Source organism: Chaetura pelagica, unplaced genomic scaffold (assembly GCF_000747805.2).
Source record: "Chaetura pelagica isolate M959 unplaced genomic scaffold, ChaPel_1.0 scaffold308, whole genome shotgun sequence".
Lineage (NCBI taxonomy): Eukaryota > Metazoa > Chordata > Aves > Apodiformes > Apodidae > Chaetura > Chaetura pelagica.
The window spans coordinates 50,151-63,475 of record NW_009954442.1 but is presented as its reverse complement, the minus strand read 5'-3'; the positions used below and the strand labels follow the sequence as shown (position 1 = coordinate 63,475).

Below are 13,325 nucleotides of genomic sequence, written 5' to 3'. Positions count from 1 at the left end.
ACATGTGTTCATGCTGATTTAAAAACATCTGATTCATATATTAAAGATAATGAGTTGACTTGAATTTAAGTCTTAGATATGATATAAATAGTTCCAGTGAAGGTAATATCTTTGGGGTGCAGTTAGGTGAAGCAAAAGGTTGCAGATTCGTTAAAAAAGATACCTCCTATTCCATATTATTATTTTTGCATATTCCAAATATGGAAAACTTCTAAAGAGGTTAAAGCATTCACAATTTCACAAGAGTTATATTCTTGGATAGTATCGCTGTACTACTAAAATAAGTCTGTATACAGCAGTGGTGCAATTGAGGAGGGATTAATCTTGACTACAGTGTTTCCAACACTGATATAATTGTAACAATATTTGGGAATCAAACTTTTCCAAGTTCATTAAAATTCACAAACTTAACAGGATGTTTCCTCCTTTGTTTACAGACGTGATATTTGCAAGTTCCCTGCCTTGACAGTAGTCATCATGGATAGTGGTAAGTTTGATAATTTAGTATGTGTGCATTCTTTATTATTCCCTATGATGTGGGCAGACCCCCAAAACTGTTCTCTGCTCAAAATCCCAGTTAATTTGCACAAAACATGTCCTATGCTCTTGAGCTGGTTTTGATACTACATATGATGCAGATCTTTGCCTGCACTAAACTTAACTGGAATCAGACTTCTGACAGAGATATTATATGCAGATCATAATAATTATCATAAACTCATTTGTGGCCCTTTGAAGGCTGGCTGCAGAATGAAGCCACAGAGCTGAATTTCCAGCCTTGAATACTTAAGTTTACCTGTTGTTATGCTTGTCGCAGTAACTCCAAAATCTCAGAGCAGAGGTCACATTTCAGCTTTAAAAGTAAATGCTCAAATAATTTTTCTCCCTCTCCCCTTTGCAAACCAGATAGTTTTTTGAAGATCATCTGCAGAAAAATTCAAATTTATCTGTAACTGCAGCTTCAAATTGAAAATTAAACGTTTTCTTCTAGTGTTTAGTGGTGGTTTCAATCTGCTTGGGTGTTAGCAAGGAGTCAGAAAAAGGAAGCCTCAATAATGGTCTCAATAAATCTGGTTTTGATGTCCAGGATGCCCTGGGCCTTGCTTCAGCAACACCTGTATCTCACAGTACTTCTCCCACGCTGCTACTCCCTGTTCCTTCTGTCATTAAAGACCTGAAGCCTGTTTTCTTTGCCTGTGACAGCTTCAGCTGGCAGGCTGGGATGTATTTATCTTCTCATGTCCTTGTCTGTCTCTTTCTGATTCTGATTGAATTTCATTTTGCTAGAGTATCTATTCACTGTTATGAAAGCACACTGGTTTTCCTGAGAATATATAATAGATAGATCTGACTGTATTTCTCTCTTCAATAACACCACGTCAAACTAAGACTTTGGATTTTTTTGTAGCTTTCTGATGCCTTAGAACCTGGCAAATGCCAAGTTTTACGGTTACAAAGAGAGTATAAGCATGTTTGAAGAAATAAACATGTATTCCAATGCATTAGGTTTGGAAGTTGTGTATCATCAGCTATATTCAACAAAAATTGAGGTAGAGGAAGAGACTTTAGATTGTTTCTGTGTCTATCTTAATGCCAAAATAATAATTTTTATTTTTCCTTTATCTTGTATTTCATACTCAATCTCCTTAATAAATGCAAAATTACATTTTATTTTGCTTCATTACTTTTTTCTTGCTACATGCAATTCTTCCCTGATCATCTTCAGCTGCATAGTAGCAACTGCAGTAAATTCAGCCACACTGTAGCTTGGCTAGGTGGGTATCCAACCGAAAGGGGTGTTTCAACACACTCCTATGCAATTGTAACTATGTCTACATTACATGGTGATGGTCCTGGAATACTAAGAAGTCACAGTGTTTTCTGCAGTATGGTTCCATTATTTCTTTTTATAGGATCTATCAAGCAGTGACTGATTCTCATTAAATCACTGTATTTCAGTCAGTATCTTCATCAAGATTGCTTTGATCAGTGCATGCTTTTATGTTTTCTTCCATATTTGTATAGACTTCTCAGTAGGATTTAAAGTCACTAGGAGTGTGCAGAGCTTTAAAAATGTCAAATCAAAACAAACAAGTTAATATACTTCATTTTTTCCAGCCTTTCAGGGTCAAAAGCCAGTTCTGGTCTGTACTAATTATAGATCATCCTTTAATCAGATACATTCTGAATTTATATAGGATGTGGTTTATTTTCCTCAGTGGATCTTTTGGTCTCTGTGATGCATGCATTTTCTATACTGTGTTGTGAGAGAAGAGAGATACTTGCTGAATATGAATTGCTAAATAAAAATGCTGGGTTTCTTAGACAGTCATGTATTTGCCATTCTTGAATATTCAACTATTTTAATACTTGGCTGTTCTTTGTCAATGCATTTTGAAACAAATGTAGACTTAGATCTTTTTGGAAAACTAAATTAATACCTAGAAACTCATCCCAATATGTAGCGAACGTAATGTTTCCTAACATACCAGCTATCAAGCCTTTATTCTCAGGGGTTTTTTTTGATAAATTGGAAAAGTACATGCATAAATAAAGATTTTTAGATTATTTCTGAGAAGTGTAAGCTTTAAATCAGAGTGTCTTCAGCTACCTCTGTTTGCCACTTGTTTTTTTACTTCTGCATCCATTACAAAGCTGTTGTAGTTTCTCTCATTACTCTTTTCAAGGACAGATTCCATCTGTGAAATGAAATTCCCTAGGTTTTATCTTCTGAAGAAAGGGAAACTTGATTTATAGTGCATTATATACCCTTCAGTGACTCCAGATATGGGCATACTTTTGAGTTCTGTTTCAGGAATTGCCCACAGGAGGAGTTGATGAGAAATAGGTAGAGCACTGGCCATCCATCCCCATCCATGGCTGTGTGCTGGCTTCCTGATGTAGACAAGTCCTTCATCTCGTCACATTTAGGTGATCACTGAGGCATGTGGAAAGAAACCAAGTTCTTCAAGCCTACAGGGGAGAGAGGAACTAGGAGAATTGTGTGGGAAATAGAAAGAAGCCATCCTTTTTTTTTTTTTTAAGATATTTTTTAATATTAATGTCTGTGTTATTTAGTCAGTGAACTTAGACAATAGAACATGCCTATGTACTCATCTGCAGTGCTTTAGAAAACCAGAATTGTGGTAGGTGCAGTTGTAGAGTTGTATACTCTCAACTTCCGGCAACTTCATGAATAGTGCAGTTTGTGTGGTACATGTACCTTACTACTAGTTAAAAGAGAGGTTACTGAAGGAAAAAAAAATAGTAAAATTGCTTCATCCTGACTCAAACCAGGACATTACCACATGTTCAAATGAAAGTATAGGATTGACTGATGTTTTGGAGTTTAATCTTCAAATCTTCATTTAAGCCTTTGCAAAAGATGACTGTCTAATGATTTGTAATAAAATATACTACAGAGACTAAACAAAATGAAATTAAAGTGCATCAGCCTACTTATGGTAGTTGAAAAATGATACCACATCTATCTTACAAGAAAGCAAAGGTACAGTGACTTTCCTTATGGATTTGCTGCCATCCTTTTTAAGAATTTGAAATCAGATGATAAAGGAAAAAAAAACAACACAGCAAACTGATTCCTATAAAATTATAGGTAAATCACTGCTTAAACCAGTCCATCTCTGTCCTTCAGCAGCCAGTGAGAGTTTGTCTTCAAAGCATAATGGCAGTCCCAGACTAGCTATAAATGAACCAATGCAGAAATAATTGCGCAGGTCAGGAAAAGTAGTATGAGTGTGTTAGTATGGCAGTTCATTGACTAATTAGCCCCCCTTACTGGCAGTGAGAGCCCAAAAACAGTGTTGCACTGACAGGATATTCTTGCTTCCTGACCTGAAATACCTGGAGAATTTCTGCATCATTCACTGCAGACATACCTCCTGGGTAGTTCAGTCTGCTGGGGTTTGGAGTGTTCCAGTTGCTGGATATTATGGTAAAAATCATTGTGCTCAGGGAGTTTGAGGAAAAGCTAGAATATTAGAAGAAAAGAGGTTGGTTCCAGCTCTCTTCCTTGAACAGAAAACTAAGGGAAGCAAATACCTGTGTCAGAACATTGGTTGCCTTTTATGGTTGCTTTATTTGATTCATCAAATAAGGTGAGGTTTTGTGTATGAGTCAAGAAAATGGAAAGAGACTACTTTCTCCCATGCCTCCAAAAGGGTCACTATTTCATGGTTGAGATTTCTGGAGTGAAGGGAGTAAATCTGCTCTTCAAGTTGCTTAAGAAAACTTAAAGATGTAAACTTTGGTGAATGTGGCTGATCTGGTGTGTATGACTGGGTAATATTTAGAAATATTTATGTCAAACTTCAGAGCATTTTGGCTGTGATGCCCCCAGGGAGTTGCAAACATATTTTTGGATGGTCACAAGCAGGATGTGTTTGTTCTGTGTTATCTTAGTTTAAGAAGTCACTTGAGCTGAGCACGTGCTTCTCTCTTCTGAGCACTCTTGTTAGGCTCCAGCTTCAATCATATGTAAGCATACATGACTCTGATGCTGAATTGAGGTCCTTTGCAGTTATGACATTATAGCAATAACTACTGAAACTGTAGGCCCAACTACTTACTGGGCCATAGTGAATAAAACTAGAAAAGACACTTTATGATATTAAATAAAGGGGACTTTGAAAAAGCTCTTTGTTTCTCCAAAGCACATTTTCTTTGAGCGATTTTAGCATGCGGTTTTACGTATCTATTCTAGAAGTGACCTTTGTTGTCTCTCCTCTTATTTCAGTGTTCTTAACAGAGGACAAAGCCAATTCTGTGTTAAAAAGATACCCGAGAGCTAACACATTTCTGGAAGAATTAAAGCAAGGTGACATAGAACATGAATGCAGAGAAGAAATATGTAACTATGAAGAAGCAAGAGAAGCTTTTGAAAATGAGGAAAAAACGGTATGTTTTGGTGTGTATTTAAAGAGGGATGGGGTGTATTAATACTGAATTTTTGTGCGTGCTTGAATGCCTGTGTGTTATTCAATGGTACATTAGACTTTGGGCTGTTTTTTGGCCTCTTTCTTTAAGCAAATAAGGTCTACAGTGGAGATGGACAGACTGCACAGCAATACATTTTGAATTCTTTGTCCAGATTAAGCTGAATTGAAAGGGGTAGAAGTCTCAAAGAAAATTATCCTCCTAAGTGCTGTGAATATTGGCAGCTGGGAAGAAAGGAAAATGAATTAATAACCCCAATTGCAAAAAGATGTGCAAAACTGTCATCTCTTCGGCAGCACTGTTTACCCAAATAGCCTGTGCACTGGTTCTGCTATCATCACACACTTAAGTCTGACCTGGATATCACATATGCAGTTGTCTTCCTTAGCAGAAATTATGGGGAATGTATGGAAGCAGAGGACACAAGTCTTCACTTACCTCACTCCATCTGTTATAACTTGTTTATTGAATATGTTCACATGAAATGAGCGAGCAACACAAAAATCTTTCCATTTAAGATACACTTCAAATCTCAGGTGCTGGTGTAGCTGGCCGAAGTGTTCAGTGCCCAGACTTAATAGTCTAAAAATAAGGAAAGATTAGTGGCCTTCTTCAAGCTAAAATCTGCAAGCTCCCAGAGAGTATTGTTAAGAAGCAGCGATCTAAGACATGGAAAGAACAATAATTTCAGTGCTACCGTGTGTTATGCAAGGGCAGTGATACATTAATTTGGAGGGAATGAAGCCGATACTGCCCACACAAAATTGTTGCCTAAGTCGGGTGGCTTCTCTAATTAAAAGAAGCTTGTGAGCTAATGCCTCTGCAAGCAATAGCTGCACATCATACCCAACATATCTTATATTGTTTCCCAACAAATAAAAACAGCACGCAGGGTTTTGATGGCAGGATCAGACCTATTCAGTGCAATACAGTCAAGAATGTAATTATTTATGTATTTTTTAAATCAAGACAGACATGGATGAAGTTGGGGCTGAATGGAGGATAAATCTAAAGTCAAAAACAGGCCCTAGAAAATGGGACTCAGAAAACTTACCTTCAAAAAAAGCTGCTATCCCTTGTGTGTTTTTGCATAGGGAAGTTGTACTTGAAAGGCCAATCAGTTAATGGACAAAGTGACACAGGGAGCATTGCAGATTTTTTTCCAGAATTCACACAGGTGATGTGTTCCACTCTTCAGTGGCCAAGCTCTACATCAAAAAATAGCAATGTTAATATAAAGGCATAGTGAGCATTTTAAGTTCTTGGCATCTTTTTGTTGGAGATCATACCTGGGTAGCTGGGTAAGACTGGAACGAGAACTTCCTGATTTATCAAAATAAAGTAGTACATCATGTGATGTCTCTTCGGTGCTGCTTCTTCCTGAAGCTTTTTAAGTGCATGCATACATGTGTTTTGCCTCCCTAACTTAGCTTGGTGTGGCCATTCCTAATGATAGCCCACTGTATAATTAAGAATAATGTTTGCAATTATACTACTGGTGTGAAATTCTAACACAGTATCACCTTTGCTTAGGTAGCACAGGAAGTTCAAGTCACTGAAGAAAGCACAGTCTAAACACATTACCTGTCACTTCAGGTTCTTTTCCTCCATTTAGGAACATTTGGTGATTTGGTAGATAGCATTTCCCTTACAGAGTTGTTTGGGAAAAAGTAAAATAGAAATAGTTCCATTTCCACTTTTGCCACAACCTTTGTGTCACAGTGAAGAAGGAGTTTCCATTAAGATCTTGACCCTTTGTCCATTTCTGCTACTGTGTCCTTTTTGCCCAGCTGCTTTATTGTGTTGGTAGCCTGCTAATGGGCCAGACTCTGCTAATGTGCAGTCATGCCTGACCAGTCTTGTTGACTTGGGCTTTATTTAGTCCGTTGTTCCCCAGGGGTATCCATCCTTACATACACTTAGTAAGACTGAACTTCTGTGTCCCAGGGAAAGGAAACAAATACAGTAGATGAGGATCATGATACAACATGTTTAGAGTAACAAAGATGCAATTATTTCATGGTATAGATAAGACTGGAATTCCAGTAGGCTCTGTAGCTTATTTATATCATGGTAACTTTGTTTTGTGTAATTTGTATTTTTTAACTTGGTTATTTGTTTTCTGGGAAGATGTGCAACATCCAGATTTCTAGTACTAAAATAACATCCAGTAGTTTCCATAAAAACTTTAATGCTCAGGGCTCAAACCAAACCAAAAGTCTGAGTGCTAAAAATCTAAAGAAAGGAGTAGGGATCAAAATGGAGGAAAGAGTTGTGTCATTGCACACCCGCATCTTTAATGTGTCATGTACATCTCTGATCTCCCTATCTCCCAAAAAGCAAATAAGTAGCTGAGGAAAGACCAGAGGATTAGAGAAGTGTGGCAGATCACCATAGATATGAAAAAATTTCTGTAAAACAGTAGTTTGGAAAAGAGTTAAATCAGGGAGTATGTGATGATGCCCATGAGAAGCATGAAGACTGAACTGAGGTTGGTCACTTGCCACCCCTCTAGAAGGTGCAGGTTCAAAGCAAATAGAAATATCTTATCTCAGTGTAGTTACTAGAGCTGTGGACTGCCTTGCCACAGGATGCTAAAAGCTTATATAGGTTCAGAGAACAATGATATAAATGAACAGAAGAGAAATCAATCCAGGCCTATTGAATAAAAGGGGTCAGCTTTGAAAGTTCTTGAAGTACAAGTATGTGGAAGCTGGGAGAGTGTCACTGCCTGCTTATGTTTGAACTTCTTTCAGCAGTCTCTAATGATTGTTGTCAGAGAAGAGGTAACTGAGGATTAGGTGAACCCTAGGCCTGATCTAGTAAAGCTGTTTATTTGTAGTACCTGCAGTCTGCAGGCAGCACTGTATGTTGTCACTGGTCAGTTGTCAGAAGTTGTTGGGAGACTCAAATATTTGTTCAAAGGTAATTGTGCTAAGTAGTAGTAGTATGATTGGAGAAGTGATACTAATTTCTTTTCCTTGAATTTTTTTTTTTTTTACATTATACTACATGAAGATTTTAAAAGCTAAAAATTGCAGTTCTTTTTGGGTTTCTAATTTCCCACAAATTTGTATTACATAAATTGCAAGGTTCTCTATATAGCTCTATTCTAGCAAAACAAACAAGAAAAAAATCACACTAAAAAGTTTATCAAACAACTCAAAACTTTTGGTCAAGTGAGACTTCTAACATCAATCTGTCTAATTGTGGATGCTAGATAAATAGCCAGAAGAGAAGTGATTCTTTTCCTGTCACCTGAAATTAAGGGCAGACCAGAAGAAAACAGTGTAGCAGGTACACTCAGCTTCCCATTATTGCTTTTTTCATGTCCTCCACCTACTGAATACAAAGCAGTCTTCTGACTGCCATATGATTAGTCCATCTTTAAAACAAGTCAGACAATAGACAAAGAATCATTTGAGGCTGGCAGTGCTGCCAAATGTAGTAAAGGCCTCAGCTGAAATTCTCAGCAGGGTGCAAGTCTCTTAACTTTCATGTGGATACCTTAGTTGATTCAGCGTTCAAACTGATACTGACTCTCTCCTGAGAGGTATTAGAAATAAAAGGGAAGGAAAATTCTGGAAAATTGGCTGTAACTGTCTTTGTGTGGGATGCCTTTGAGAAGTCCTTTTGATTATTTCAAACTTGATTTGCCAAAGCAGTAAGAAACTTTCAGAAAAGTAGTTCTTGGTGGGAATATATGTTTGATGTTTTTTAAGTCTTTTCCATTGTGGTTATCTGATTCTGTGGCCTGCTTAGCTTAGTTTCTCAGCCTTTTAAGGCAAATACGCCTGGAAATCCCAGCTGTACAGTGCTCAAGAGTAAATGATTACTGAAGTGTCCTCTTCATAAATCAGGAGTTAATAAATGAATTTTTTACTGTTGTTGGTTTAAGAGATCAGCAGCTATATAAAGGGTGTTTGTGCTGTGAGCTTTCCAACTTTTAAATTACTCTTTAACTTTCTGTATGAGTTCTACATCTACTTCCTAGGTTTTTACCCTTGGTGTTTTTTTCATAGCAGTTAGTGTGGTTTTGTTACACATGATTTGACTTTGATCAGATGGCTTGTTCCCCAGTGCCTTCACTTTACAGTGCAGTGTATCTGTAGAATAACAGGGCATGAGTCGGAGCTGTTTGGCAGCTACACAGCTCTAATCTCTTTCCTACAATTCCTGAAAATTCTGTCAGCCTGGAACTGACAAGTTTTTGTGCTTGTCTTTAACACTTGACTGACAAGAATGCAAGCTGGAAACATCTAGTTTAGTACACTACTAAGTTTTCAGTTGGTGATTTGTTCAAAGAAGATCATATGCACAGAATCGTCACGGTTGGAAAAGACCTCTAAGATCACCTAGTCCAACTGTCCACCCAGAGAGTGGGCGGGAAAGGGAGCAACACAACTCATAACAGAAAAAAGCCACACAACCATATACCCCACAAAACCAACAATGACACACAACCCACAAAAACCCCACCATAATCACTAGAGCATCCCTTGAAGTGCCACATCTCCATGTTTCTTGAGTGCCTTCAGGGATGGTGACTTCACCACCTCCTAGGCCAGCCTGTTCCAGTGCCTAACTACTCTTTCAGTAGATAAATGCTTCCTAATTTCTAGTCTAAATCTCCCCTGATGCAACATCAGGCCATTTCCTCTGGTCTTACCATATTTACTCAACAGAAGAGGCCAACTCCCACCTTTCTGCGACCTCCTTTCAGGTCGCTGCAGAGAGCAATGAGTTCTCCCCTCAGCCTCCTCTTCTACAGACTAAACAGCCGCAGTTCCCTCAGCCTTTCCACATAGGACATGTTCTCTTGGTTTTTTTGGTTTGGTTTGTTTTTTCCTCTGAAGAGGAAGATTTTAAAGAAACTGTAATTTTTTACAGGGGTGCATGTGTCAAAACCACCTTGGAATTTCCTTTGCCTTGCATGTAAAATGAAGGTGGACACTAAACTAGTTTCATCCTTAAGGCAGTTTAAACTCTTACCTTAAGCTCTTTATGGACCTGTTTGGTCACAGTGTCAACTTGAACATCCCCCGCAGCCACATGCCTTGTACTGAACTAATTGCTTGGCACTCTGTGAAAACAGCTTTTCTGCAGCTTTGCCATGTTGCAGAATGACAAGGAGGGATGCTGGTATTTCAGCTTTCTGAAGAAAGGGCAGATACATTTTCTCCAGCAGATAGAGCTGAGTTATAAGTAACATGGAAACATTACTACGCTGTCAGTCACAACTTACTGCCCGTACTGTGGAGAAGGTGCATTTCCACTGCAGTCTGCAACAGAAAATACATTGCTAAGTGAAAAGAGTGATTTCTCCTTTTTCAGCAAAACTACCTCTCTCTGTGGAGTCTTTAAAACAACACATTCTTGTACAATATATTTGATCAATTTCTGTAGGTCTTTGCTATTTTGAACTTGAAAACATACATTTGCTGCTGTTGAGGCAGCAGAACAGTGAAGTGAGCAGCGTGGTTCCAGTACAGATAATAGCCGTTAACTCTAAGGAATAATTTTCTGCATTTTTAGTTGAGAATTTATTTATTCATTCCACAAAATGATCTAGTTAGTTGTGTTCAAACCAGATGGAAAGGTAATAGGTAACAGATCTCCCTAATGGCCTGATAATTTGATAGGGAGAGGTGGGGTGTTCGGTTTTGTTAGGTTTTTATCATGCAGAGATCCCAAAAGGCCTCAGTTGTGCAGCTGATTTCATTTTTTTAATGTTATTTTTTCCCCTTAAATGTATTCCTAAAGTCAGCACAGTCAAGAATACCTGACTTAGCTTAGATGATTTGGACCTGGGTCCACATCCAAGAGGGTCACTGTGATGGCCTGCTTTGATACCAAGCCTTGGAATTTAAGAAGAAAACCTGATCCTTGTTTGCTGTAGGAATCAAGAAATACTTAAAAAAAAAAAAAAAGTTTCAGTGACTATAGGGGTAAGAACAACTGAATTTATCTTTTTTTAAATAAAAAATTAAAAAAAACACCACAACAAACAAGCCACATGATAGCCTGTTGTTTCCTGCACATTGCATTGATCTTAACCTTAGGAAATTTTGATCCAGAAGAATTGTGAGCATGTTTTGCCTGTGGGGTTCTGGTCCTGGCTTTGCACAAGGCAAGCTTAGCCTCCCCGTTAGAGGGGCCATGCTGCTTCTGGACTCAAGCTGCCTCTGAGATTGGTTTGGTGATTCTGTTTAATGTTGATCATGTGGCAATAGTTCTAAACTGAAAAAAAAAAGATAATGGATGGATTTGCTTTGTGTGTGCACAGTCATGCATCCTGCAACCTGCATATTTATTTACTTATAACTGAGCAATGACCATATCAGTGATGAGTATTTTATAAATGCTTGCATGTGAGATGTGTGTTATTTAAAATAGATGATGCCATGAATATGAGTGACTCAGGTCTTTCATTTTTAGAGGAAGCTAAAGAATGTAGAGATTCTGGCATGTATTTGGGTTGTTTCTCTCTTTTTTTTCTGTTTTTTCTTAAACTATCCTTGGCTGTGAAACACAGTAGAATTGTGTCTTGGTAGATGTTGATGGTGAGGATGACTACGTTTTTTGAAGGCAGGGTATGCTTTTCTTTGTCCTAGCTTTTCATAGCATTCACTGCAGAGAAAATTGGATGGCAACATGTACTCCTGCTTGTGCATATTAATATAGCAAAGAGTATTGTCAATTACTGGTGTCTCCCTTCATTTTTGCTTTACCTTGCTCATATTTTCTCTTTCTGTTACAATTATCTGTAGCTGTGTTGTCAAATTTTTTTTTAATACAATGCATTGTGTAATGTTCTCATACTGCTGGAGCTATTTTTAGATATAAACAGAGAATCTGAATCAAAATAAGCTGCCAGTTGCTTTATGAGCCAGAGGGTGGGGAAGGCTAAATTATGACATGACAGTACAACATAGTTGTGCTTTGCCAAAATGGCCTGTCATTCTGAAACAGTATTTCCCTCTCAGATTATGTTAGTATTACAATTTTAAAACAAGCAAAAACTCAAACTTTTACTTTGATTGGTGCTGAAAAATTTTGTCCATCAGATTGCTGATGTGCATGCTGATAGTATTTCTTACCTACTCTTGTCTGTGCTGCAGGTTTGGAAATACTAACTGCAGGTGGAGGAATCTTAAAAGCTGTGAGGAGTTGTTCTGAAAACAAACAAACAAAACACTCTTTTGTATCACTATCCACATCAGAATAAAATTTGAAAGTTTATTGTGTGTGCTTATCCATACCAGTTCTTATTTTAATCATCAGTATTTTAAGTGTCTTTTTTTTTTTCCTCATTTATTTAAAATAACTTGATTACAATGCTTTATTTATTTATTTTACTTGTCTTATAGTTTCTGACTTATCCTATCTTGCTCTTCTAGAAGGAGTTCTGGAAAGTCTACAAAAATGGACTTCAGGGAGAAAGTAACACAGGACATAACTGGTATTCATTTTACCTTGCATTTCCATTAATCATTGGCCTTTTTGTTATCCTCATTGTCATTTTTGTCATATGGAGATGCCTGTTTAAAAAGAAAATGCGTAGACAGTCGGTGTACGCGCATAGGGGAGCCCACGAAGCAATGGGTGATGGTGCTGTGGCTGATGGCAGAGGTCCCCTTCCGCTGCCTCTCAGCATTGTTCATTCCCCACAGGAGGAAATGTATGAAGTCAGTGGGCTCTCTCCAGGAGGTCTAAGCTATATGGATGGACGATCAGACTCAATATCCACCAGGCTCTCCAATGGTGATCCTCCTCCTTCCTATGAGGAAGCCACTGGAGAAATCAGTTTGAGAAGAAGTGAAACTGAACAGCATTTAGATCCACCCCCCCAATACGAAGACATTATGAATTCCAGTTCAGCCAGTGCAATTGCACTATCTCCTGTTGTCACCAGTACTAAGTAAAGCAAGAAGAATGCTATGGACTTCTTAAAAATTACTAATCATTTTGTAGCACTTTATCTTCACTTATTATGCATTTCTGTGATTTAATGGACTTGTTCAATGAATTTCACTTTTGGTTTTGATTCACTTGCTCTTTGGGTTTGGGATTTTTTTCCCCTGCAGCAGGTCTTAAAAGGTAGGGAATCTGTATTGAGAGTGTAATGCAGGTACAATTGTGGTGCTCTGTCCTACTTTTCAAAAATACCTTCACTTTGAAGGATGTTACTTGTTTTATTCTGAATGTTGTCCAAATTCCCCACAAGGTTGGTGGAATCCCTCTCCCCTTTCTTACTGCAGACTGTCAGAATTGCCTGAAATGGAGAGTCCTTAAGCAACATTTTGGATAGTTATTTACACAAAATGGGACTGATTTTGCAGTATTATCTCTTGTCTGCTTGGTTGCTT

The 13,325-nt window shown here is 37.9% G+C and overlaps 1 protein-coding gene across 1 annotated transcript; it reads left to right on the top strand.

Moving 5' to 3' along the window:
* Positions 1 to 442: 442 nt before the first annotated feature.
* On the top strand, positions 443 to 12,910 carry PRRG1 (proline rich Gla (G-carboxyglutamic acid) 1). Its single transcript, XM_010004481.1, has 3 exons — positions 443 to 487; positions 4,757 to 4,917; positions 12,357 to 12,910. Exons 1-3 carry the CDS (start codon positions 478 to 480, stop codon positions 12,879 to 12,881), a joined length of 696 nt encoding a protein of 231 aa, XP_010002783.1. The 5' UTR covers positions 443 to 477; the 3' UTR covers positions 12,882 to 12,910.
* Positions 12,911 to 13,325: the final 415 nt, after the last annotated feature.

What these genes read in the sequence shown, in the direction of transcription:
- PRRG1 (XM_010004481.1), top strand. An exon ending in TTGAAAATGAGGAAAAAACG is followed by an intron (nt 4,918 to 12,356) that starts GTATGTTTTGGT and finishes TTGCTCTTCTAG; the next exon opens with AAGGAGTTCTGGAAAGTCTA.